We start from the raw sequence: 27228 nt of genomic DNA, 5'->3' as shown, positions 1-27228 counted from the left end.
CCAGCCCTCACCTCCTACTGTTCATCTCTTCCAGTCAAGCTTTCTGCCTGCTCTCCTTCCAGGATCACTAAACCCTCACCTTTGCCTGGGGGGCGTCGGCTGCAGCTTCTCAGTGTTCTGGGCCCACTTTTCTCCCGGGGTCCTGACTAGCCCCTCAGGACCGTCAGCTCTGTTCACATCTCACTTAACATTAAGGCTCACCTTGACCTTCTTGCTTACATTGCAACCTCCTCCCACACTCTCCCCTCCCAGCACCCTCATTCCACTTTGCTCTGTTTTTCTATAGTTTACTTATGTTCATTGCTTATCTTTCTTCCCCATCCTGCTCTAGAACATTCACTCCATGACACAGAGACCTGTTTTGTTCACATACTTATTTCCAAGCACCTAGAAACTCTGCTGAATATATATTTGTGGAATACATTTAAAAATGGGAAAGCACTACTAATTAAGACTAAAATATCTAACAACAAACTAAAGTGCTAGTTATTCCAAATTTCAGAATACCTTGCTACACAATAGGTGCTCAATAAGCATTTGATGAATGAAGGAGTTATATACTGTAATTTGAAAAGGAATCTCTGCACACATTTCCACAGCGTCCATTTTGTGTACATGAGTTGGAGTGTATCTTGAGTTCTGCCTATTCAGTATCTGAAACTCATTTTGCCGTTTTCTACTTCAGGAAAAAGTCCTTTAACATATTCTTCTACTAGTCAGTAGAATATTTCTTTTTTAAATTGAAGTACAGTTGATTTACAATGTTGTGTTAATTTCAGGTGTAAAGTGATTCAGTTTTATATATATATGTATGTGTGTGTGTGTGTATATATATATTTCAAATTGTTTTCCCTTACAGGCTCTTGCAATATATTGAGTATAATTCCCTGTACTGTACAGTAGGTCCTTGTTGGTTATCCATTTTGTATATAGTGAAAGTGTTAGTCGCTCAGTCCTGTCCGGCTCTTTGCCACCCCATGGACTATAGCCCACCACGATCCTCTGTCCATGGAATTCTCCTGGCAAGAATACTAGAGTGGGTAGCCATTCCCTTCTCCAGGGGATCTTCCCAACCCAGGGATCAAATCCAGGTCTCCTGTACTGCAGGCAGATTCTTTACCGCAGTGTATACATGTTAATCCCAAACTTCTAATTTGTCCCTCCTCTCCCTTCCCCTTTGGTCACCATAAGTTTGTATGTCTGTGTCTGAGTATTTCCATAAATTCTATCACTCAGAGGTGGCTGAGGAATTTAAGAACTAGGATAACATGATGAAAGGGTTGCAGGAAGGGGAACCCCTTCCAGTGCCTAGGAGCAGGCACTTGTCTGACACTGAGAAATGAATCATCCAAGGAGACACACATACTTATTATTGAAAGGTAGGATCTGGCTGCCCGCTGCCCAAAAGTCAATAAACAGGCCCAGTTGGTGGAAAGGAAAGTTTTCTTTATTTCAGATGCCGGCAACTGGGGGGAGGGCAGACATCTGTTCAAAGGCTGATTCCCGCCCTCCCCCGCCACCACCGCTGACAGGGGGTAGGAGCTTTTATACACAGAGTAGGGAGGGGGGTTGGCTACATACAGAAACAGCATAGTGAGCTCTGACAGTCATCTTCAGATTGGTCACTGGTAATCTGACTAGCATCATCTTGATTGTTTTAGGTACAGTTAATCTTCAGTTCCAGAGTCTGTTTGTACCCATTTCTTTGAGAACAGTTCTTGGAATTGTGGCAGCTCATGTCCTGGGTACAGTCTGGTCATCTTATAGTTAACTTTTCCACCTGGGGTTTCAGTATCTGTAAGACAGCTCACAGGATATGTCTCAGAATATTATCTGTAGTCCTTGAGAAGAAACTAAAGGTCCTTGACTATGCTTCGTGACTACATTATTATTATTTGATCTCCTTTGACTGTTTTCCTTTGTTTCTGCATTTCTCACTTCTCTGATGAAACTTATTCTTTGCTAAAGTTTTTCACAGACAACAGGCAGGCAGAGGACATGGCTGGGGGGAAGGACCATAGGGTCATGCTCTGTTTCATGCTGACGGAGCAAGAGGTTTTATTGAGAAGGGGTGCCTGGGCAGAGAGCAGGAGGGTAAGGGCACCCAGGTCTGCTCTGCCACATGGCTCACAGTCCCGGATTTTATAGTAATGGGATTAGTTTCTGACTCAGGGTCCTTCCTGGTGGTGCACACATCACTCACTCAGGATGGATTCCAGCAAGGAGGATCCTGGGAGGTTGGTAGGACACGTGGCATCTCCTTTTGAACTTTCCTGAATTCTCCGGGTTTGTAGTGACTTTTTAGTTCCCTGTTCCTTACCAGGACCTCCTGTCATAGTGTAACTCACATGAATGGTTATTATGGTTCCTGGCCAGGGTGGGCGGTTCCAGTCAGTATTTCCCTTAACACCTCCCCACTCAGAGATTGCATACTCAAGGTGCTTCTTGATAATCGTCTCTTTCTTTTTTTTTTTTTTCCTTAATTTATTTATTTTTTTCAGGATAATCGTCTCTTTCTTCTGTAATTACTCCCTGCTGAGATTCTTTGCCAACTAGCTGGGGCTTTCCTGGTGGCTCAGTTGGTTAAGAATCAACCTGCAATGTGGGAGACCCAGGTTCTATCTCTGGGTGAGAGAGATCCCCTGGAGAAGGAAATGGCAAACCACTGCAGTATTTTTGCCTGGAAAATCCCATGGACGAAGGAGCCTAGCCGGCTACAGTCCATTGGGTCGCAAAGGGTCAGACACAACTGAAGCAACTTAGCACGAGTGGGTGTAGGCATGCACAGGAGGCCTAACAGGGCCCAGAAAAGGAGGCAAAATTTGGGGTGAATTTTGAATGTGGCGGATGCAGAATGTGTCACTTTCTTCTGATTGGTTGGTGGTAATAGGGCGGTGCTCCAGGAATCTTGTGCTCAACCTGAAGTTACCATCCTCCACCTGGGTAGGGGTCTGGGTTCTACAGAACTCAGAGATACTGTTATGCATATTCCTTGAGTAGGAACTAGGCTCCAAGGCTGTACCACCACTAGACTTCTCCTGTTTCTGCATCCCCTCGCTTCCCTAATAAGCAACTGTTTGAATCCGCCCTTTGGAGTTCAGGGAAGATCAAGGAGGCTAAATGAAGCCTATATCCTATAAACAAGAAAAGCAAATGAAATAAGGGATGCTTCTGAGAAATAAATCATTGCATGGACAGTTAAGTGATATTGGGCAGGACCTTGCAGGTCCTTCCCAGTTTCAAAATCCCCTCCATGTCCCCTGTATCTTATTTGTAGAAAACAGAAAAAAGTCTCCCAGGCCTTCCTTGAGTGCCAAAGAGCAAGCCCAAGCAGTTACTGATTAGGACAATAGGGTCACAGGACACCTAGATCTTCCTGAAGCATAAACATAACAACCTGATGCATTATCTTTGAGTTGTTCTACAAAAACTAAGACGCCCCACTCAGGAGGATGTAACTACAAGTCCACCACAAGCACACAGACTCCAGACTGGTTGAAACCAGAAGGCTGAGATTCTGGAAACATCACCCTGTTATCTCACCACGAACCAATGAGGAGAAGGTCTGGGAGCTGGTCAAGCAACTATGACCCTTTTAGCTAACAGTCTTGCCTGAAAGTGATTGGAGGGTTCGGGTATTTTGTGCACCCGACATTTATTCTTGCTTTGAGCCTTTGCAATAAATCTTTCTCTGCTCCAAACTCCGAAGTTCTGCATAAAGTGTGCCAGGGACACAGGAACTTGGGTTCCATAACAAAGAGTGGTATACTTAGGGTGAGGCAGTGCAAGGCGGTGAGGTCCTAACTTCGCTCCAGATGTGTGATCCGCAACTAGTTTAATTACTCTAAACCCTAGTTTCTGTATCTGTAAAAACGGGGCTAAGGCAAAGCATTTGTCTATGGATGACATGTGATTAACATTGTCTGAAAAACAAACAACTCTGCTTAGTAAGCAACTGAAAAGTGAAAACTATTATATGCTTGTGTGCTAATCATGTCAGACTCTTTGAGACCCCAAGGACTGTAGCCCACCAGGCTCCTCTGTCCATGGGATTCTCCAGGCAAGAATACTGGAGTGGGTTGCCATTTCCTACTCCAGCAGATCATCCCCGCCCAGGGATCAAACCTTCTCATCTTGCCTCTCCTGCATTGGCAGGGGGACTCTTTACCACTAGCGCCACCTGGGAAGCCGGGGTTAGCGTTATAATGAATTTGGGGCGTGGGAAAGACTGCTTTTGCACCAGTAGGAAGGAGCTTGCTGTTAGGAACCAAACGGTTCATTTAACAGGCGGTAGGAAAACAAGGAAAGAAAAGCAACAAAAAAGGTGAGATTCAAGATTTCAAGTTGGTTTGTGGTGATTAGGACCTGGAATGGGGAACCTTAGGCCTTCCCTCTTGGAAGTGCCTCAACTGCGAGAGCTGCGGGCGTCGCGGTTCCCCGCGGTGGAAGCAGCGGGATCGTGTGGGAGGTCCTGACTGGGGGCTGTGCGGCTGGGACTGGCTGAAGGCCACCTAGGTCGCCCTCCAGTCCAGGGTCGGGGGTCCGGAGCCCCGGGACCGGGCGGGCAGCGAGAGGAGCCGCGCCCGGAGGGCTCCGCGTCCGCGCCTCCCTCTACCTGGCGCCCCTCCTCGCGTCCGCGTCGCCCACTGCCGTCCCCACCCTTCGCCTCGCTTCTCCTTCCAGTCGCCGAGTGCATCCTCTTCCTCACCCCACCGGCCCATTCCCCGGCCCCAGGATGCCTCCTCCCCTTCCTGGTTCTTCTGGCCGGTTCGGTAGAGTTTGGCTTGAACTTTTGAACCCACCAATGAGCGCCGTGCGCCCCTCCTCTCTCCGCCCCGAGGGTAAAAGCCGGCCGCGGGCTGGGAGGCGGGGCAGCGGAGGCCGGGGCGGGGCCGGGTGCCCGGCCTCCTGACACGTGGCCCGGGTCGGGGTTTATAGGATGCCTCCCGGCCCCGGGCCTCTCACTGCTTCTCCCCCGGACTCCTTAGTAGTCTGTCAGTGGGAGATCTTCACGGCCGTCCCCTCACCTGTTCCAGCCCCGCAGAACCATACAAGTCCCCGTCATGGTGAGTGGGGGTCCCCGGGCGGTGGTGTGGGGGCAGACCACACCACTCCACGGTGCGGAGTCCGAAGGGGCGTTGGGACCCCAGTGCGAGTGCAGCCACGTCCACGCCTCCGGGCACACTGGTTTCTGGTGGCCAGGTTGGGAGAGTCGAGCTCACCTGGCTGACTCCTCGTCGGGTTCGAAGACGCGGCCTGGGCACTGCCTTGAGTGGAAGTGGAAAAGCCACTTGATCCTAGAGACGGGCCATTCAGAGATTCCTTCGGGGCCGCTACTGCCCCAGGAAGGTCCGAGAACCTTCGCATCGGCTCCCAAGGACTTGTGAAAGCTCAAATCCCTCCCATTTCCTGAAATGATCTCACCTTCCCACAGCCTTACGCAAAGGACCCCGGAGCATCTCGTGTGCTCCAGCATAGTAGGTGCAGAGGTTTCCCGGCGACCCCTCCCCTGTGCCCTGTGACTTGCTGCTGAGTCACCTGTGGCCAGACTCTGGGAGGAGTTTCCAATTGCACCATCCTCACCTGTGGCCGGGATGGCGGGGGTTGGGTGGGCGGAGGGAGCTCTTGCAATTGCGCCAATCCACATGAAGGATGAAGGCAGTCTCCTCCTTTGAAGGAAATCACTGTCACGTTGTTTAATCCTGTGTTTCTAGTGTTTCTAGTGTTAATTTAGTGGGGTGTTTAATGGCTGAAATTTTCTTCTTACAGGTTTTAAAAAGTCCATAAAAGGGACATTTACTTATAAAGTCACAGAGTAAACTAGTACTGACAAAGTATTCTTGGTTTTAAAGAAACATGAAATTACACACAACTTGAGTATTTTCTATTTAGCTTCCAGAGGTTTTGGAAACAAGTATCTTAGGAAACATCCTGTTGGAGGTCTACCTAAAGCAGGCCATGAGTATCAAATGTTTCAAAATATCTTTTTTTTTTTTTTTTTCAAAATATCTTTTTTTAAAAAAGGGATATAGTGAATAAATAGTTAGCCTTTTTAGGGACTACCACAGTTATCAAAAGGATGTCTGACTGTAACACTTGCTTGAGTGCTTTTTACAAAGCCAGACCAAAGGACACTGGTAAATGTGTTATTGAGAAAATAGTGGGAGTGTTTAAAGGGCAGGAGATCAGCAGCAGCAGCAAACCTATTAAGACATACACTGGTTAGACTGGTATTTTACAAAGGACAGGTGCTGATTTTCTGGTTAAGGCTAGACTAAGTGACTCCATCACCAGTATCTCACTTCATCTCCCAAGTGGCCAGGGGAGAGTGGAGGGCAAGCAGTGGCCCCATCTAAGCCATACTGTTGCACAATATGAAAAGTTTTTGAACTCAAAAGGCTTCATTAGAAGTGCTTCATTAGGATGGCAGGGTCTTCTCAGATATTTTATCTCCTTGGGACCTGGGACTGTCATGGGCAAATATCTGGTTCTTTCCTGGTTTCTAGGCCTGTGGAATGTCCAAAGTCCAGTTAAAGGTAAACACAATGCAGTGGTAAAAAGTCATGGGTTCATCAGAGCAAACTCCCCTTTCTCCCACAGCCTTAGAGCTCAGCAAGTAGATGCAGGTACTAGTGAGCTTGCTGATGAGGTCAGCAGAGCATGATTGCTCTATGGGGAGTATGGTGAGAAGGAGGGAAGCATAAGTCAAAGGTTATGAGCAATTGGAGGTTTTGTCTTGGGGTTATGAGACTAGGGTTATGCCCTTTGTACATCTTAGGTGATACTGAATTTTCTTTAGATTCCTATTGTTGTTCAGTTGTTAAGTCGTGTCTGACTCTTTGCGACCCTACCGACTGCAGAATGCCAGGCTTTCCAGTCCTTCACTATCTCCTGGAATTTGTTCAAACTCGTGTCCTTTGAGTCGATGATGCTATCTAAACATCACACCCTCTGCCACCCCCTTCTTTTACCTTCAATCCTTCCCAGCATCAGGGTCTTTTCAAATGGGTCGGCTCTTTGCCTCAAGTGTCCAAAGTATTGGAGCTTCAGCATCAGTCCTTCCAATGAATAGTCATGGTTAATTTCCTTTAGGATTGACTGGTTTGATCTCCTTGCAGTCCAAGGGACTCTCAAGAGTCTTCTCCAGACCCACAATTCAGAAACATCGATTCTTCCATGCTCAGCCTTCTTTACAGTCCAACTCTCACATCCATACATGACTATTGGAAAAATCATAGCTTTGACTATACAGACCTTTGTCGGAAAAATGATGTCTGCTTTTTAATATGCTGTCTAGTTATGTCATAGCTTTCCTTCTAAGAAGCAAGTAAGTGTCTTTTAATTTCATGGCTGCAGTCACCGTCTGCAGTGATTTTGGAGCCCAAGAAAATAAAACCTCTCACTGTTTCCACATTTTCCCCATCTATTTGCCATCAACTGATGGGACCAGATGCCAGCTTTTTCATTCCTCTTTCACCCTCATCAAGAGGTTCTTTTCTTTAGTTTCCCTTCACTTTCTGCCGTTAGAGTGGTATCATCTGAGGTTACTGATAGTTCTCCGGGGAGGCTTGATTCCAGCTTGTGATTCATCCAGCCTAGCATTTCACATGATGTATTCTGCATAGATGTTAAATAAGCAGGGTGATAATATACAGCCTTGATGTACTCCTATCCCAATTTTGAACCAGTCCATTGTTTCATGTCTGTTTCTAGCTGTTGCTTCTTGACCTGCATACAGGTTTCTCAAGAGACAGGTAAGGGGGTCTAGTATTCCAGTCTCCTTAAGAATTTCCCAGTTTGTTGTGATCCACACAGTCAAAGGCTTTAAAGTCCTATTAGCAGCTTTCAGAACCCTCAAACTCTCTTATTTGGAGGAAATGTAATAGGAGATATTTGATGTGGATACTTGAAAGACCACTGTCTCAAGCAGCCAATTTGATTTATGATGGAAATACAATAAAAATCCTGTTTGTTTTCCTCCTAAGTCTGTGGGTTTAGATTCTATGTTCACTGCCTCATTTTACCAAGCAGGAATGAGTTTGGTAACTTATAAATGGCCTTGTTCAGCAAGTAAAGGAAAACAAACGCTTGCCTAAGGTCGTTACATTTATGAAATTATAGACTCTTCTTCCACAATGCCAGAGAGAGAAAAGCTGATTTCTTAAACTATTAGTGAAGTCTTGGTGACACCTCTAGCTTTTGTTACCCTATCTCCATCCGCCTACCCTCCCCCACTCTCCCCTCAAGGCGTGTGGACAGTGAAGGAAAATGTTTTTCCCTAAGATTAAATACTTCCACAGGGATAACAGGATGCCTTTGACCACAGTCTTTAAAGTCCAGGTAACTGCTGCTTATCTGGTGTTTTCTCCATGAGTCATACAACTGTAGTTTGCTGGTTTAAGCTGGTTTTAAAGGGAGAGGCAGAAACTGTTTAAAGAATAGAATGAAAGAGGGATGGGAATGAGCTGTAGTTACACAGTCACACAGGGAATGAATCAGAGCTGGAAGGAGGAATTTTGCATGCCTCTAAGGAATCAGCAGGCATATTTCCCAGGAGTTGGGGAACATCTATTGCTAGAGTAGCTTGTGTCATTCTGAAGGTAGAAACCTGACCATGAATATCTAATGTGGCTGTAAAGTGAAAGTCTGGTCTCTGGCCTTGTCTAGTAGTTCATTAACATATCTGTGGTTTTCCAAAGCATTTTCTCTGAATTGGCCTGTTGTTTGTGAAATAGTGCCTGGGCAGGCATGGCCTCCAGAAAGGTGCTGGTCTGTCTTGAAGGTTAATAGTCATTTCCGTGTGAATCATTGCTAAATGTCCCATCCGATGTGTCAGATTCTGACACTTCCTTTCTTCCTTCCCACAGCGTGAGTGCATCTCCATCCACGTTGGCCAGGCTGGTGTCCAGATCGGCAATGCCTGCTGGGAGCTCTACTGCCTGGAACATGGCATCCAGCCTGATGGCCAGATGCCAAGTGACAAGACTATTGGGGGAGGAGACGACTCCTTCAACACCTTCTTCAGTGAGACAGGCGCTGGCAAGCATGTGCCCAGGGCAGTGTTTGTAGACCTGGAACCCACAGTCATTGGTGAGTTGACCTCAGTAACCCCATAGATCCCTGGGATCTGGGACAGGAGGTGTGTCCTGGGAGTTCTACTGATGCCCTGAGATGCAGCAGACTTGTGTGGGCTGTTAGTGATGGGTGGCTGCTTCATTTTCCTTTTCCAGATGAGGTTCGCACTGGCACCTACCGCCAGCTCTTCCACCCTGAGCAACTTATCTCAGGCAAAGAAGATGCTGCCAATAACTATGCCCGAGGTCACTACACCATTGGCAAGGAGATCATTGACCTCGTCTTGGACCGAGTTCGAAAACTGGTAAACAAAGAACATTGTAAAATAGGATGAGGGTTTTCTCTTAGAGCTTGAGAGACCAGACTATGAGAATCATTCTTTGTGCGCTAGAATGAGCTTTATACTGCCCACTATGATTGACTTCTAAACCAAACGGTCCTGTGCTATGGAGCAACTTTTTGAGGCTGAAGTAAGTGCTGTTTGGCCTCTTCCTGTGTCTTCTAAGGCAGATTTGGGCAATTGCTCACTCATGAGGGCAGTTTACCTGAAGTCGAGTGAGTACCAGGAAGCCTTAACAGTTTTACTGACACTTAAGCCCATTAAACATCCTTGTTCATCTTAATCAGGCAGCTTCCTGGCTCCAAGCTGAGGCATCCCTTTTTAGGTCATCTTAGTCACAGTGGTATGTGGCTGGCTCTGAATGTAACTAATTGATCAAACTCATAAAAATTGGAGAGCTACCCTATGTTGCTACACAAAGTTACAGCAAAAGAAGCCGATGAAATACCGACTAGAAACAGCTGCCATTGGATAATTCCAGCAACCCTGGAAGTGGAGTCAAGGGACCTCCCTTGTTAGGGAAGCAAGTATAAGTCACTGGAACTTTGAAAGTATTAAGATATAACCACAAAAAGCAGTACCCTTGTTTTTCTACTAGAGCTCAGGGCAGTGTAGACTAGCCTTGAGGCAGAAAAATCTAAGGTAACTGTATTCACATTGGTAAGGTTGATAAGGGTTCTGTTCAGATCATTTTAAAGTCTGGCAATCAGATGACTCTCCTCCTTAGGCATATGGGCAACTTGTAAGTAATTAACTAAAATCAAGAATGAAGGCAGGCCTGGGTGGAATAGCTTGTCAGGAAATTCATATAACGCTAAGGCTGGCAACAACAGGTCTATTTTCAAAAGAATGGCCTTACATTGTTCTTGGCTTCATACTTTTTCAAATGTTTATCATAGTCTTCGCAACACAATTGGGCTAATGGTTCCTCTGTTTGCAAGTGAACCTTCAGCTACAAGTACTGACTTGGAAATCAGGACCTGCCTTCAGTCAGTTCAGTTCAGTTCAGTTCACTTCAGTCGCTCAGTCGTGTCCGACTCTTTGGGACCCCATGAATTGCAGCACACCAGGTCTCCCTGTCCATCACAAACCCCCGGAGTCTCCCCAAACTCATGCCCATCAAGTCGGTGATAACATCCAGCCATCTCATCCTCTGTCTTCCCCTTCTCCTCCTGCCCCCAACCCCTCCCAGCATCAGGGTCAGGGACAAATAAACTAGTCAAAGTCTTTGAGGGTTCTGGAGTGAAGTTCATTAAGCAACAGAACAATTGCATTTGTCCCTGTGTGATTACTATGTCCACAAGAGTCTTAATGGGTGGAGACTGGTAAACTAGAGTCTGCCCCTTGCATTGATCTCATTCAGAGGGTGGACCCATAGAAGTGACTAAGGGCTTAGTAGCGAATGTCCACAAATCTTGGAGCACCTTAAAGTGAAGACTGTCCAGAGAATACTCTTTCAGGTTAAGATCATCCTTGCACCCAATAGCAGTTTGTTAGCCAGAAGAGCTCAATTAAGTGGTGGAAAGCCCCCGTGACACAAGGACCTGGATTTGTGACAGTAAATCACCTTTCCCGGAATGAATAGACTTTCTCTTAACTAGTGCTGACTGTACCAGACACTGTTCCAGTACTATTTAATTCCCAACAACCGGAAGCAGATTACTATTCTCCTTAGTTAATAAATGAGAACACTGAGATTGTGGAATGAATTTGGTCAAAGGCACATGGCAAGGAACTGGTAGAGCCAGACCCAGCCTTATCCTAGTGCCAGGTACTGAATCTTCACTCTCTGTTGTATTGCAGCTCAGAAAGCAGCTGCCAGAATTTTTGTAAGAAATCCATTGTATGGGGCTGGTGTGGTCTCAGGCCTGCTGTTGGTAGCTCTCCAACTGCTAAGAGGTCGCCTTTGCTCTGTGGTCATGTCAAGGGCAGCAGAGGTGAGCCTCCCGGTCACCAAAACTTGGGCCCTGCATCCATTCCAGACTTCATGATTCCTGTGCCTGCAGAAATGAAAATAATTCATTTAAAATAGCCTTTTCACAGATCCCCTCCCTCCAGGCCCCGAGTTGATGGTGAAGTTTCTCTCAATCACTTAGCACTTAAAAGCTCTTTAGGTCTGCTTTCTTAGCAAATATGGTTCAGAAGTTTTCTGGGAAAAAAAAAGAAGTTTTCTGTTTGTTTTTTTTTAAGATGTTGATCAGTGTGGTTATGGATGCAAAGAAGTCACTCCAGCTGTCACGAAGGGTAAAATTAAACCTTTTTTCTTTTTCAGGCTGACCAGTGCACGGGTCTTCAGGGCTTCCTGGTTTTCCACAGCTTTGGTGGGGGAACCGGTTCTGGGTTCACCTCCCTGCTGATGGAACGTCTCTCTGTCGATTATGGCAAGAAGTCCAAGCTGGAGTTCTCCATTTACCCAGCCCCCCAGGTTTCCACAGCTGTCGTTGAGCCCTACAACTCCATCCTCACCACCCACACCACCCTGGAGCACTCTGATTGTGCCTTCATGGTAGACAATGAGGCCATCTATGACATCTGTCGTAGAAACCTCGACATTGAGCGCCCAACCTACACAAATCTTAACCGCCTCATGAGCCAGATAGTGTCCTCCATCACTGCTTCCCTGAGGTTTGATGGAGCCCTGAATGTGGATCTGACAGAGTTCCAGACCAACCTGGTGCCTTATCCCCGCATCCACTTCCCTCTGGCCACATACGCCCCTGTCATCTCTGCTGAGAAAGCCTACCATGAACAGCTCTCTGTAGCAGAGATCACCAATGCTTGCTTTGAGCCAGCCAACCAGATGGTGAAATGTGACCCTCGCCATGGTAAATACATGGCCTGCTGCCTGTTGTACCGTGGTGACGTGGTTCCCAAAGATGTCAATGCTGCCATTGCCACCATCAAGACCAAGCGCAGCATCCAGTTTGTGGACTGGTGCCCCACTGGCTTCAAGGTTGGCATTAATTACCAGCCTCCCACTGTGGTACCTGGTGGAGACCTGGCCAAAGTCCAACGAGCTGTGTGCATGCTGAGCAACACCACAGCCATCGCTGAGGCCTGGGCTCGCCTGGACCACAAGTTTGACCTGATGTATGCCAAGCGTGCCTTTGTTCACTGGTACGTGGGTGAGGGCATGGAGGAAGGAGAGTTTTCTGAGGCCCGTGAGGACATGGCTGCCCTTGAGAAGGATTATGAGGAGGTTGGAGCTGACAGTGCTGAGGGAGATGATGAGGGTGAGGAGTATTAGCATGTCTGCTGCAGTTTTATCTTGGGACTGTATTGTTTGTGTTTGGTGCAGCTGTCCACTGTGCCCGTATCTTGTCAATAAAGGTGATATTTCCACTTCCAAGGTCACGCTGGATCATAGTAAATATTTACTTATTGAAGGCCAGTTTGGGATGGAGGATGCTGACAATTTTATCTGATCATTTGCTCAACATTTCAAGTGGTTTCTGTGTACTGTGCTAAGGGGTTTGTCTATTTCACTTAGACCTGAAACAATGACTGGTGATAAAATCATAAGTAAGGCAACAGGCTGAGATTGGGCCAGTGCTTTTCAAACGTTAATATGGATGTGAATCTCCTGTAGATTTTAAAAAGCAGAGCTGATTCTGTAGGTCTGAAGTGGAGTTTCAACAAACATACTGCCTTTTTTTTCTTTTTTCTTCTTTTTTGCCTTTGTTTTTTAAAGCTCTCAGGTTTTTTGTTTTTAATTGGAGGATAATTGATTTACAATATTGTGTTGGTTTCTGCCATACATCAACATGAATCAGCCATAGGTATACATAGGTCCCCTCCTTCCCACCTCCCACCCCATCCTACCCCTCTAGGTTGTCACAGAGCACTGGGTTTGAGCTGCCTGCATCATACAGCAAATTCCCACTGTTTTACTTATGGTAATATATATGTTTCAATGCTACTCTCTTAAGTCATCCCACCCAAAGCTCCCAGGTATTCTTGTCTGCTGTGACCACATGTGGAGTAGCAAGGGGTTAGGTAACATAGCTAATAAATGGTGGAGCCACAACTCAAGTCGCCAGGCTGACTGCCAGAACTACTGCAGTCTTTATTTCATAAAGTGTTGGAGTCACATTGGAAGGGCTTGGAATTTTGTGCTGAGTTTTCGTCCTTGGCCAAAATCTGCAATGGCAAACTAGGGCTGTGCTTTAAGAAGTCACTGCTTGGAGAAAGTAGAGCAGGCTGAGACACACAAGTACAGTAGTCTCAGGTGGTTATGGTATTGGTCCTTGACCCAGTGTATGTCATGGGAAATATTTGAAGTAGGGGAATAATAAGGAAAATTGAAGGAGTATGTATGTAAGAAAGGTTGAAGACCAGAGCTCCCCAATTTGGATGCTTTGCTGAGCACCTCCTGGAAGCTGTGTGGTTCTTGAGGGGAGCAGGAGGCAACTATGAAAAGATGAGGGTGGAGGAGGAATGTGTGGGTGACTGGAGAGTTTGGTGATTGGTGCTCAGGGACCAGTGGTGTGGCCTCTGAGGTTAAACTGAGCAATGAGAGAGGACAGCGATCATCAGAGGGCCAGGTCATGCAGAAGGGAGGAGCCATTTTTTTTTTTTTTTTTTTTTGGGAGGTTCCATTTTTGATGCTTAGGTCCTGGCCTGAGTGGGAAGGCCAAGCAAGTGGCAGGAGGTGAGGGTCAGTGCAGGTCTGTTCACCTTTGCTCCAGGACTGAGCTTATTCAATGGCGCTCAGCTACCATCTTTCTTTTCCCACTGGTGTTTTCACCTCTTACTCATTGCTACCCTCTACCCCCTTACTCTTTAAGGAGAGCATTTTAAACATGCACATTCTGGGAATTCCCTGGTGGCCCAGTGGAATTGGCGCTTTCAGTGCTGAGGGCCCTGGTTCAATCCCTGATTGGAGAACTAAGACTCCACAAAGCACATGGACCAGCAGCCCTCTCCCTCAAATGCACATTCTGTCTTGGAGCACAGCTTCCAGCCTGAGCTGTCTCAGCTTTGTGCTCAGAATGGTTGTCACGAGAGCAACCGTTGTCTCACGCTTTCAAGGCGATGCCCAACCCGCCCCATCCTTGAGTACAGCCAGCCACTGCTACCCAAAGTGATGGGCTAGATTCCTTCTGCAGGCTGAGCATGGGCATCCTGGGCTGAAACAATGAACCTTGGAGAAGCTGGCCACTCCAGATGCGCTCAGACCTTCCCAACCTGGGGTATCTGCCGATTGCTACAGAGAGCTCTGGAGGGATCAGGACATCCAGGTGTGAGAAGGAAGAGAGATCATCAGCTTCAGCTGAGCACAGATCCCATGACACCTGAGGTCCATTCTCGGAGCCTGTGTGTCCCAAGCCGGAGACCCTGAGAATGGGGTTCAGGGCTTGCCTATTCTCCTCCTCCTCCCTCAGTCTTCAGGAGAGCCTGGCAGCACCTGCAGAGCCTAAAGCCCTGGGGCCAGTGCCCCAACCCCAGCTCCCTGGCCAGGAGCGAGCCCCTCCAGTTACCTCCATAAGCCTTACAGGTGAATAATCTGCCAAGACGTGGAAGGGGCTGGAAACCTTTAAGCAGCCACAATGGTGTGGGGGTGAAAGAAGGTGAAAGAAGAGTTTAGCTGAGAAAAATTATTCCAGTAGAACAGAGCCTGGGGAATTGGAAAGGGCAAAGTGCTGGAGCTTGGAGAGGGAGTTGTCCTTGTAGTGATGATCCCCCCCCCCCCACCCCTGTGCTGGCGAGAGTGAAGAGAAGTTAGCTTGCAGCAAGAACAAATATACCCCAAGGTCTCAGTCACTGCTTTGTGCCTGACAATCATCTGATCTGCCCTTGAGCACAAATGGAAAGTTTGCACTCAGAATTACCGCCAGGGCTGAGGCCACTGGGGCTTGATGGGGATAAATGGAGAAAGCCCAAAAGGGTGCAGCCCCAAAATTGGCTGGCACCCCAGATTCTGTGGGCATCCCTAATAGCTCAGTCGGTAGAGAATCTGCCTGCAGTGCAGGAGACCAGAGTTCTATCCCTAGGTCGGGAAGATCCCATGGAGAAGGAAATGGCAACCTTCTCCAGTATTTTTGCCTGGAAAATCCCATGGACGAAGGAGCCTAGCAGGCTACGGTCCATTGGGTCGCAAAGGGTCAGACACAACTGAAGCAACTTAGGACAAGTGAGCGTAGGCATGCGCAGGAGGCCTAACAGGGCCCAGAAAAGGAGGCAAAATTTGGGGTGAATTTTGAATGTGGCGGATGCAGAACTTGTCACTTTCTTCTGATTGGTTGTTGGTGAGGTAGTAGGGCGGTGCTCCAGGAATCTTGTGCTCAACCTGAAGTTACCGTCCTCCACCTGGGTAGGGGCCCAGGTTCTGCAGAACTCAGAGATACTGTTATGCATATTCCTTGAGTAGGAACTAGGCTCCAAGGCTGTACCACCACTAGACTTCTCCTATTTCTGCTTTCCCTTCCTTCCCTGATAAGCAACTGTTTGAATCCGCCCTTTGGAGTTCAGGGAAGATCAAGGAGGCTAAATGAAGCCTATATCCTATAAACAATAAAAACATGAAGTAAAGGATGCTTCTGAGGAATAAATGGTTGCATGGATGGTCAGAGTGAAACTGAGCCGGACCTTGAAGGTCATTCCCAGTTTCAAAAGCCCCTCCATGTCCCCTGTATCTTATATGTAGAAAACAGAGAAAAGTCTCCAACTCCTTCCTTGAGTGTCAAAGAGCAAGCCCAAGCAGTTACTGATTAGGACAATAGGGTCACAGGACACCTAGTTCTTCCTGAAGCCATAATCATAACAACCTGATGTATTATCTTCGAGTTGTTCTACAAACGCTAAGACACCCACCCCCCACCCCCACTCAGGAGGATGTAACTACAAGTCCACCACAAGCACACAGACTCCAGACTGGTTGGAACCAGAAGGCTGAGATTCTGGAAACATCACCCTGTTACCTCACCACCAACCAGACAGAAGAAGGTCCGGGAGCTGGTCAAGCAATCTATGACCCATTTCGCTAAGTCTTGCCTGAAAGTGATTGGAGGGTTCAGGTCTTTTGTGCAACCGACATCTATTCTTGCTTTTAGCCTTTGAAATAAAGCTTTCTCTGCTCCAAACTCCCAGGTTCTGAAAATTGTTTGGCTTCAGTGTGCCAGGGACACGGGAACTTGGGTCCCATAACAAAGAGTGGTATACTTAGGGTAAGGTGAAACTGAAGTTGCTCAGGCGTGTCTCACACTTTGTGACCCCATGGACTGTAGCCTACCAGGCTTCTCCATCCATGGGATTTTCCAGGTAAGTGTACTGGAGTGGGTTGCCATATCCTTCTCCCAGGGATCTTCCCGTCCCAGAGATCGAACCCAGGTCTCCCACATTGTAGGCAGACACTTTACACTCTGAGCCAGCAGGGAAGCCCTAGTGAGAGCCTAACTTCGCTCCAGCTGTGTGACCTGCAACTAGTTTAATTACTCTAAACCCTAGTTTCTGTATCTGTAAAAACGGGGCTAAGGCAAAGCATTTGTCTATGGATGACATGTGATTAACATTGTCTGAAAAACAAACAACTCTGCTTAGTAAGCAACTGAAAAGTGAAAACTATTATATGCTTGTGTGCTAATCATGTCAGACTCTTTGAGACCCCAAGGACTGTAGCCCACCAGGCTCCTCTGTCCATGGGATTCTCCAGGCAAGAATACTGGAGTGGGTTGCCATTTCCTACTCCAGCAGATCATCCCCGCCCAGGGATCAAACCTTCTCATCTTGCCTCTCCTGCATTGGCAGGGGGACTCTTTACCACTAGCGCCACCTGGGAAGCCGGGGTTAGCGTTATAATGAATTTGGGGCGTGGGAAAGACTGCTTTTGCACCAGTAGGAAGGAGCTTGCTGTTAGGAACCAAACGGTTCATTTAACAGGCGGTAGGAAAACAAGGAAAGAAAAGCAACAAAAAAGGTGAGATTCAAGATTTCAAGTTGGTTTGTGGTGATTAGGACCTGGAATGGGGAACCTTAGGCCTTCCCTCTTGGAAGTGCCTCAACTGCGAGAGCTGCGGGCGTCGCGGTTCCCCGCGGTGGAAGCAGCGGGATCGTGTGGGAGGTCCTGACTGGGGGCTGTGCGGCTGGGACTGGCTGAAGGCCACCTAGGTCGCCCTCCAGTCCAGGGTCGGGGGTCCGGAGCCCCGGGACCGGGCGGGCAGCGAGAGGAGCCGCGCCCGGAGGGCTCCGCGTCCGCGCCTCCCTCTACCTGGCGCCCCTCCTCGCGTCCGCGTCGCCCACTGCCGTCCCCACCCTTCGCCTCGCTTCTCCTTCCAGTCGCCGAGTGCATCCTCTTCCTCACCCCACCGGCCCATTCCCCGGCCCCAGGATGCCTCCTCCCCTTCCTGGTTCTTCTGGCCGGTTCGGTAGAGTTTGGCTTGAACTTTTGAACCCACCAATGAGCGCCGTGCGCCCCTCCTCTCTCCGCCCCGAGGGTAAAAGCCGGCCGCGGGCTGGGAGGCGGGGCAGCGGAGGCCGGGGCGGGGCCGGGTGCCCGGCCTCCTGACACGTGGCCCGGGTCGGGGTTTATAGGATGCCTCCCGGCCCCGGGCCTCTCACTGCTTCTCCCCCGGACTCCTTAGTAGTCTGTCAGTGGGAGATCTTCACGGCCGTCCCCTCACCTGTTCCAGCCCCGCAGAACCATACAAGTCCCCGTCATGGTGAGTGGGGGTCCCCGGGCGGTGGTGTGGGGGCAGACCACACCACTCCACGGTGCGGAGTCCGAAGGGGCGTTGGGACCCCAGTGCGAGTGCAGCCACGTCCACGCCTCCGGGCACACTGGTTTCTGGTGGCCAGGTTGGGAGAGTCGAGCTCACCTGGCTGACTCCTCGTCGGGTTCGAAGACGCGGCCTGGGCACTGCCTTGAGTGGAAGTGGAAAAGCCACTTGATCCTAGAGACGGGCCATTCAGAGATTCCTTCGGGGCCGCTACTGCCCCAGGAAGGTCCGAGAACCTTCGCATCGGCTCCCAAGGACTTGTGAAAGCTCAAATCCCTCCCATTTCCTGAAATGATCTCACCTTCCCACAGCCTTACGCAAAGGACCCCGGAGCATCTCGTGTGCTCCAGCATAGTAGGTGCAGAGGTTTCCCGGCGACCCCTCCCCTGTGCCCTGTGACTTGCTGCTGAGTCACCTGTGGCCAGACTCTGGGAGGAGTTTCCAATTGCACCATCCTCACCTGTGGCCGGGATGGCGGGGGTTGGGTGGGCGGAGGGAGCTCTTGCAATTGCTCCAATCCACATGAAGGATGAAGGCAGGCTCCTCCTTTGAAGGAAATCACTGTCACGTTGTTTAATCCTGTGTTTCTAGTGTTAATTTAGTGGGGTGTTTAATGGCTGAAACTTTCTTCTTACAGGTTTTAAAAAGTCCATAAAAGAGACATTTACATATAAAGTCACAGAGTAAACTAGTACTGACTGACAAAGTATTCTTGGTTTTAAAGAAACATGAAATTACACACAACTTGAGTATTTTCTATTTAGCTTCCAGAGGTTTTGGAAACAAGTATCTTAGGAAACATCCGTTGGAAGTCTACCTAAAGCAGGCCATGAGTATCAAATGTTTCAAAATATCTTTTTTTAAAAAGGAATATAGTAAAAATAAATAAATAAAAAGGGATATAATGAATAAATAGTTACCCTTTTTAGGGACTACCACAGTTATCAAAAGGATGTCTGACTGTAACACTTGCTTGAGTTCTTTTTACTAAGCCAGACCAAAGGACACTGGTAATTGTGTTATTAAGAAAATAGTGGGGAAAAAAATTTTTTTAAAAAGAGAAGAAAAATAGTGGGAGTGTTTAAAGGGCAGGAGATCAGCAGTAGCAGCAAACCTATTAAGACATACACTGGTTAGACTGGTATTTTACAAAGGACAGGTGCTGATTTTCTGGTTAAGGCTAGACTAAGTGACTCCATCACCAGTATCTCACTTCATCTCCCAAGTGGCCAGGGGAGAGTGGAGGGCAAGCAGTAGCCACAGTCTAAGCCATACTGTTGCACAATATGAAAGGTTTTTGAACTCAAAAGCCTTCATTAGGCTGGCAGGGTCTTCTCAGATATTTTATCTCCTTGGGACCTGGGACTGTCATGGGCAAATATCTGGTTCTTTCCTGGTTTCTATGGCTGTGGAATATCCAAAGCCCAGGTAAAGGTAAACACAATGCAATGTTAAAAAGTCATGGGTTCATCAGAATAAGCTTCCCTTTCTCCTACAGCTTTAGAGCTTGGCAAGTCGATGCAGGTAATAGTGAGCTTGCTGATGAGGTCAGCAGAGCATAATTGCTTTAAGGGGAGTATGGTGACATGGAGCGAAGCATAAGTCAAAGGTTATGAGTGATTGGAGGTTTTGTCTAGGGGTTATGAGACTAGGCCCTTTGACGTCTTAGGCGATGTTGAATTTTCTTTAGATTCCTATTGTTCAGTTGGTAAGTTGTGTTCGACTCTTTGCAACCCTACCGACTGCAGAATGTCAGGCTTTCCAGTCCTTCACTGTCTCCTGGAGTTTGTTCAAACTCGTGTCCTTTGAGTCGATGATGCTATCTAAACATCTCACCCTCTGCCATCCCCTTCTCCTTTTGCCTTCAGTCCTTCCCAGTATGAGGGTCTTTTCAAATGGGTCGGCTCTTTGCCTCAAGTGTCCAAAGTATTGGAGCTTCAGCATCAGTCCTTCCAATGAATAGTCATGGTTAATTTCCTTTAGGATTGACTGGTTTGATCTCCTTGCAGTCCAAGGGACTCTCAAGAGTCTTCTCCAGACCCACAATTCAGAAACATCCATTCCTCTGTGCTCAGCCTTCTTTACAGTCCAACTCTCACATCCTTACATGACTATTGGAAAAATCATAGCTTTGACTATACGGACCTTTGTCGGAAAAATGATGTCTGCTTTTTAATATGCTGTCTAGTTATGTCATAGCTTTCCTTCTAAGAAGCAAGTGTCTTTTAATTTCATGGCTGCAATCACCGTCTGCAGTGATTTTGGAGCCCAAGAAAATAAAACCTCTCACTGTTTCCACATTTTCCCCATCTATTTGCCATCAACTGATGGGACCAGATGCCAGCTTTTTCATTCCTCTTTCACCCTCATCAAGAGGTTCTTTTCTTTAGTTTCCCTTCACTTTCTGCCGTTAGAGTGGTATCATCTGAGGTTACTGATAGTTCTCCGGGGAGGCTTGATTCCAGCTTGTGATTCATCCAGCCTAGCATTTCACATGATGTATTCTGCATAGATGTTAAATAAGCAGGGTGATAATATACAGCCTTGATGTACTCCTATCCCAATTTTGAACCAGTCCATTGTTTCATGTCTGTTTCTAGCTGTTGCTTCTTGACCTGCATACAGGTTTCTCAAGAGACAGGTAAGGTGGTCTGGTATTCCAGTCTCCTTAAGAATTTCCCAGTTTGTTGTGATCCACACAGTCAAAGGCTTTAAAGTCCTATTAGCAGCTTTCAGAACCCTCAAACTCTCTTATTTGGAGGAAATGTAATAGGAGATATTTGATGTGGATACTTGAAAGACCACTGTCTCAAGCAGCCAATTTGATTTATGATGGAAATACAATAAAAATCCTGTTTGTTTTCCTCCTAAGTCTGTGGGTTTAGATTCTATGTTCACTGCCTCATTTTACCAAGCAGGAATGAGTTTGGTAACTTATAAATGGCCTTGTTCAGCAAGTAAAGGAAAACAAACGCTTGCCTAAGGTCGTTACATTTATGAAATTATAGACTCTTCTTCCACAATGCCAGAGAGAGAAAAGCTGATTTCTTAAACTATTAGTGAAGTCTTGGTGACACCTCTAGCTTTTGTTACCCTATCTCCATCCGCCTACCCTCCCCCACTCTCCCCTCAAGGTGTGTGGACAGTGAAGGAAAATGTTTTTCCCTAAGATTAAATACTTCCACAGGGATAACAGGATGCCTTTGACCAGTTTTTAAAGTCCAGGTAACTGCTGCTTATCTGGTGTTTTCTCCATGAGTCATACAACTGTAGTTTGCTGGTTTAAGCTGGTTTTAAAGGGAGAGGCAGAAACTGTTTAAAGAATAGAATGAAAGAGGGATGGGAATGAGCTGTAGTTACACAGTCACACAGGGAATGAATCAGAGCTGGAAGGAGGAATTTTGCATGCCTCTAAGGAATCAGCAGGCATATTTCCCAGGAGTTGGGGAACATCTATTGCTAGAGTAGCTTGTGTCATTCTGAAGGTAGAAACCTGACCATGAATATCTAATGTGGCTGTAAAGTGAAAGTCTGGTCTCTGGCCTTGTCTAGTAGTTCATTAACATATCTGTGGTTTTCCAAAGCATTTTCTCTGAATTGGCCTGTTGTTTGTGAAATAGTGCCTGGGCAGGCATGGCCTCCAGAAAGGTGCTGGTCTGTCTTGAAGGTTAATAGTCATTTCCTTGTGAATCATTGCTAAATGTCCCATCCGATGTGTCAGATTCTGACACTTCCTTTCTTCCTTCCCACAGCGTGAGTGCATCTCCATCCACGTTGGCCAGGCTGGTGTCCAGATCGGCAATGCCTGCTGGGAGCTCTACTGCCTGGAACATGGCATCCAGCCTGATGGCCAGATGCCAAGTGACAAGACTATTGGGGGAGGAGACGACTCCTTCAACACCTTCTTCAGTGAGACAGGCGCTGGCAAGCATGTGCCCAGGGCAGTGTTTGTAGACCTGGAACCCACAGTCATTGGTGAGTTGACCTCAGTAACCCCATAGATCCCTGGGATCTGGGACAGGAGGTGTGTCCTGGGAGTTCTACTGATGCCCTGAGATGCAGCAGACTTGTGTGGGCTGTTAGTGATGGGTGGCTGCTTCATTTTCCTTTTCCAGATGAGGTTCGCACTGGCACCTACCGCCAGCTCTTCCACCCTGAGCAACTTATCTCAGGCAAAGAAGATGCTGCCAATAACTATGCCCGAGGTCACTACACCATTGGCAAGGAGATCATTGACCTCGTCTTGGACCGAGTTCGAAAACTGGTAAACAAAGAACATTGTAAAATAGGATGAGGGTTTTCTCTTAGAGCTTGAGAGACCAGACTATGAGAATCATTCTTTGTGCGCTAGAATGAGCTTTATACTGCCCACTATGATTGACTTCTAAACCAAACGGTCCTGTGCTATGGAGCAACTTTTTGAGGCTGAAGTAAGTGCTGTTTGGCCTCTTCCTGTGTCTTCTAAGGCAGATTTGGGCAATTGCTCACTCATGAGGGCAGTTTACCTGAAGTCGAGTGAGTACCAGGAAGCCTTAACAGTTTTATTGACATCTAAGCCCATTAAACATCCTTGTTCATCTTAATCAGGCAGCTTCCTGGCTCCAAGCTGAGGCATCCCTTTTTAGGTCATCTTAGTCACAGTGGTATGTGGCTGGCTCTGAATGTAACTAATTGATCAAACTCATAAAAATTGGAGAGCTACCCTATGTTGCTACACAAAGTTACAGCAAAAGAAGCCGATGAAATACCGACTAGAAACAGCTGCCATTGGATAATTCCAGCAACCCTGGAAGTGGAGTCAAGGGACCTCCCTTGTTAGGGAAGCAAGTATAAGTCACTGGAACTTTGAAAATATTAAGATATAACCACAAAAAGCAGTACCCTTGTTTTTCTACTAGAGCTCAGGGCAGTGTAGACTAGCCTTGAGGCAGAAAAATCTAAGGTAACTGTATTCACATTGGTAAGGTTGATAAGGGTTCTGTTCAGATCATTTTAAAGTCTGGCAATCAGATGACTCTCCTCCTTAGGCATATGGGCAACTTGTAAGTAATTAACTAAAATCAAGAATGAAGGCAGGCCTGGGTGGAATAGCTTGTCAGGAAATTCATATAACGCTAAGGCTGGCAACAACAGGTCTATTTTCAAAAGAATGGCCTTACATTGTTCTTGGCTTCATACTTTTTCAAATGTTTATCATAGTCTTCGCAACACAATTGGGCTAATGGTTCCTCTGTTTGCAAGTGAACCTTCAGCTACAAGTACTGACTTGGAAATCAGGACCTGCCTTAGGTACAAATAAACTAGTGAAGGTCATTGAGGGTTCTGGAGTGAAGTTCATTAAGCACCAGAACAATTGCATTTGTCCCTGTGTGATTACTGTGTCCACAAGAGTCTTAATGGGTGGAAACTGGTAAACTAGAGTCTGCCCCTTGCACTGATCTCATTCAGAGCATGGTCCCATAGAAGTGACAAGGCTCAGTAGAAAATGTCCACAAATCTTGGAGCACCTTAAAGTGAAGATTGTCCAGAGAATACTGTCAGGTTAAGATCATCCTTGCAACCAATAGCAGTTTGTTAACCTGAAGAGCTCAAGTAAGTGCTGGAAAGTCCCGGTGACAAAAGGACCTGGATTTGTGACAGTAAATCACCTTTCCCGGAATGAATAGACTTTCTGCTAACTAGTGCTGACTGTGCCAGACACTGTTCCAGTACTATTTAATTCCCAACAACCGGAAGCAGATTACTATTCTCCTTAGTTAATAAATGAGAACACTGAGATTGTGGAATGAATTTGGTCAAAGGCACATGGCAAGGAACTGGTAGAGCCAGACCCAGCCTTATCCTAGTGCCAGGTACTGAATCTTCACTCTCTGTTGTATTGCAGCTCAGAAAGCAGCTGCCAGAATTTTTGTAAGAAATCCATTGTATGGGGCTGGTGTGGTCTCAGGCCTGCTGTTGGTAGCTCTCCAACTGCTAAGAGGTCGCCTTTGCTCTGTGGTCATGTCAAGGGCAGCAGAGGTGAGCCTCCCGGTCACCAAAACTTGGGCCCTGCATCCATTCCAGACTTCATGATTCCTGTGCCTGCAGAAATGAAAATAATTCATTTAAAATAGCCTTTTCACAGATCCCCTCCCTCCAGGCCCCGAGTTGATGGTGAAGTTTCTCTCAATCACTTAGCACTTAAAAGCTCTTTAGGTCTGCTTTCTTAGCAAATATGGTTCAGAAGTTTTCTGGGAAAAAAAAAAGAAGTTTTCTGTTTGTTTTTTTTTAAGATGTTGATCAGTGTGGTTATGGATGCAAAGAAGTCACTCCAGCTGTCACGAAGGGTAAAATTAAACCTTTTTTCTTTTTCAGGCTGACCAGTGCACGGGTCTTCAGGGCTTCCTGGTTTTCCACAGCTTTGGTGGGGGAACCGGTTCTGGGTTCACCTCCCTGCTGATGGAACGTCTCTCTGTCGATTATGGCAAGAAGTCCAAGCTGGAGTTCTCCATTTACCCAGCCCCCCAGGTTTCCACAGCTGTCGTTGAGCCCTACAACTCCATCCTCACCACCCACACCACCCTGGAGCACTCTGATTGTGCCTTCATGGTAGACAATGAGGCCATCTATGACATCTGTCGTAGAAACCTCGACATTGAGCGCCCAACCTACACAAATCTTAACCGCCTCATGAGCCAGATAGTGTCCTCCATCACTGCTTCCCTGAGGTTTGATGGAGCCCTGAATGTGGATCTGACAGAGTTCCAGACCAACCTGGTGCCTTATCCCCGCATCCACTTCCCTCTGGCCACATACGCCCCTGTCATCTCTGCTGAGAAAGCCTACCATGAACAGCTCTCTGTAGCAGAGATCACCAATGCTTGCTTTGAGCCAGCCAACCAGATGGTGAAATGTGACCCTCGCCATGGTAAATACATGGCCTGCTGCCTGTTGTACCGTGGTGACGTGGTTCCCAAAGATGTCAATGCTGCCATTGCCACCATCAAGACCAAGCGCAGCATCCAGTTTGTGGACTGGTGCCCCACTGGCTTCAAGGTTGGCATTAATTACCAGCCTCCCACTGTGGTACCTGGTGGAGACCTGGCCAAAGTACAGCGAGCTGTGTGCATGCTGAGCAACACCACAGCCATCGCTGAGGCCTGGGCTCGCCTGGACCACAAGTTTGACCTGATGTATGCCAAGCGTGCCTTTGTTCACTGGTACGTGGGTGAGGGCATGGAGGAAGGAGAGTTTTCTGAGGCCCGTGAGGACATGGCTGCCCTTGAGAAGGATTATGAGGAGGTTGGAGCTGACAGTGCTGAGGGAGATGATGAGGGTGAGGAGTATTAGCATGTCTGCTGCAGTTTCATCTTGGGACTGTATTGTTTGTGTTTGGTGCAGCTGTCCACTGTGCCCGTATCTTGTCAATAAAGGTGATATTTCCACTTCCAAGGTCACGCTGGATCATAGTAAATATTTACTTATTGAAGGCCAGTTTGGGATGGAGGATGCTGACAATTTTATCTGATCATTTGCTCAACATTTCAAGTGGTTTCTGTGTACTGTGCTAAGGGGTTTGTCTATTTCACTTAGACCTGAAACAATGACTGGTGATAAAATCATAAGTAAGGCAACAGGCTGAGATTGGGCCAGTGCTTTTCAAACGTTAATATGGATGTGAATCTCCTGTAGATTTTAAAAAGCAGAGCTGATTCTGTAGGTCTGAAGCGGAGTTTCAACAAACATACTGCCTTTTTTTTCTTTTTTCTTCTTTTTTGCCTTTGTTTTTTAAAGCTCTCAGGTTTTTTGTTTTTAATTGGAGGATAATTGATTTACAATATTGTGTTGGTTTCTGCCATACATCAACATGAATCAGCCATAGGTATACATAGGTCCCCTCCTTCCCACCTCCCACCCCATCCTACCCCTCTAGGTTGTCACAGAGCACTGGGTTTGAGCTGCCTGCATCATACAGCAAATTCCCACTGTTTTACTTATGGTAATATATATGTTTCAATGCTACTCTCTTAAGTCATCCCACCCAAAGCTCCCAGGTATTCTTGTCTGCTGTGACCACATGTGGAGTAGCAAGGGGTTAGGTAACATAGCTAATAAATGGTGGAGCCATAACTCAAGTCGCCAGGCTGACTGCCAGAACTACTGCAGTCTTTATTTCATAAAGTGTTGGAGTCACATTGGAAGGGCTTGGAATTTTGTGCTGAGTTTTCGTCCTTGGCCAAAATCTGCAATGGCAAAGTAGGACTGTGCTTTAAGAAATCACTGCTTGGAGAAAGTAGAGCAGGCTGAGACACACAAGTACAGTAGTCTCAAGTTGTTATGGTATTGGTCCTTGACCCAGTGTATGTCATCGGGAATATTTGAAGTAGGGGAATAATAAGGAAAATTGAAGGAGTATGTATGTAAGAAAGGTTGAAGACCAGAGCTCCCCAATTTGGATGCTTTTCTAAGCACCTACTGGAAGCTGTGTGCTTGAGGGGAGCAGGAGGCAACTATGAAAAGATGAGGGTGGAGGAAGAATGTGTGGGTGACTGGAGAGTTTGGTGATTGGTGCTCAGGGACCAGTGGTGTGGCCTCTGAGGTTGAACTGAGCAATGAGAGAGGACAGCGATCATCAGAGGGCCAGGTCATGCAGAAGGGAGGAGCCTTTTTTTTTTTTTTTTTGGGGGAAGTTCAATTTTTGATGCTTAGGTCCTGGCCTGAGTGGGAAGGCCAAGCAAGTGGCAGGAGGTGAGGGTCAGTGCAGGTCTGTTCACCTTTGCTCCAGGACTGAGCTTATTCAATGGCGCTCAGCTACCATCTTTCTTTTCCCACTGGTGTTTTCACTCTTACTCATTGCTACCCTCTACCCCCTTACTCTTTAAGGAGAGCATTTTAAACATGCACATTCTGGGAATTTCCTGGTGGTCCAGTGGAATGGTTGCTTTCAGTGCTGAGGGCCCGGGTTCAATCCCTGATTGGAGAACTAAGACTCCACAAAGCACATGGACCAGCAGCCCTCTCCCTCAAATGCACATTCTGTCTTGGAGCACAGCTTCCAGCCTGAGCTGTCTCAGCTTTGTGCTCTTGTGTCACAAGAGCAACCGTTGTCTTTCAGGGCGA

At 47.2% G+C, this 27228-nt stretch overlaps 2 protein-coding genes and 1 long non-coding RNA gene across 5 annotated transcripts; 2 read left to right on the top strand and 1 right to left on the bottom strand.

The window, feature by feature from the left end:
- Nucleotides 1-4208: 4208 nt before the first annotated feature.
- Nucleotides 4209-12769, top strand: LOC133045953 (tubulin alpha-1C chain). 2 transcript variants are annotated; one of them, XM_061128641.1, is made up of 4 exons: nucleotides 4209-4324; nucleotides 8868-9090; nucleotides 9231-9379; nucleotides 11688-12769. In XM_061128641.1, the coding sequence occupies exons 2-4, from the start codon at nucleotides 8970-8972 to the stop codon at nucleotides 12660-12662; spliced, it is 1245 nt and encodes a 414-aa protein (XP_060984624.1). In that variant the 5' UTR covers nucleotides 4209-4324; nucleotides 8868-8969; the 3' UTR covers nucleotides 12663-12769. The 2 variants fall into 2 exon arrangements, with proteins under 2 accessions (XP_060984624.1, XP_060984613.1); XM_061128630.1 differs by lacking the exon at nucleotides 4209-4324 and adding an exon at nucleotides 4926-5066.
- Nucleotides 11033-18523, bottom strand: LOC133045969 (uncharacterized). The gene is made up of 2 exons (XR_009690382.1): nucleotides 18229-18523; nucleotides 11033-11415 (listed from the first exon to the last, which is right to left on the bottom strand). It is a non-coding gene; the product is annotated as an uncharacterized LOC133045969 (long non-coding RNA).
- On the top strand, nucleotides 17310-25565 carry LOC133045958 (tubulin alpha-1C chain). Of its 2 annotated transcripts, none has more exons than XM_061128662.1 (4): nucleotides 17310-17330; nucleotides 21882-22104; nucleotides 22245-22393; nucleotides 24484-25565. In XM_061128662.1, the coding sequence occupies exons 2-4, from the start codon at nucleotides 21984-21986 to the stop codon at nucleotides 25456-25458; spliced, it is 1245 nt and encodes a 414-aa protein (XP_060984645.1). In that variant the 5' UTR covers nucleotides 17310-17330; nucleotides 21882-21983; the 3' UTR covers nucleotides 25459-25565. The 2 variants fall into 2 exon arrangements, with proteins under 2 accessions (XP_060984645.1, XP_060984638.1); XM_061128655.1 differs by lacking the exon at nucleotides 17310-17330 and adding an exon at nucleotides 17932-18072.
- The last annotated feature ends 1663 nt before the right edge of the window (nucleotides 25566-27228 follow it).

Source organism: Dama dama, chromosome 3 (genome assembly GCF_033118175.1).
Source record: "Dama dama isolate Ldn47 chromosome 3, ASM3311817v1, whole genome shotgun sequence".
NCBI classification, from domain to species: Eukaryota; Metazoa; Chordata; class Mammalia; order Artiodactyla; family Cervidae; genus Dama; species Dama dama.
This window is presented reverse-complemented; position numbering and strand designations above follow the sequence as displayed.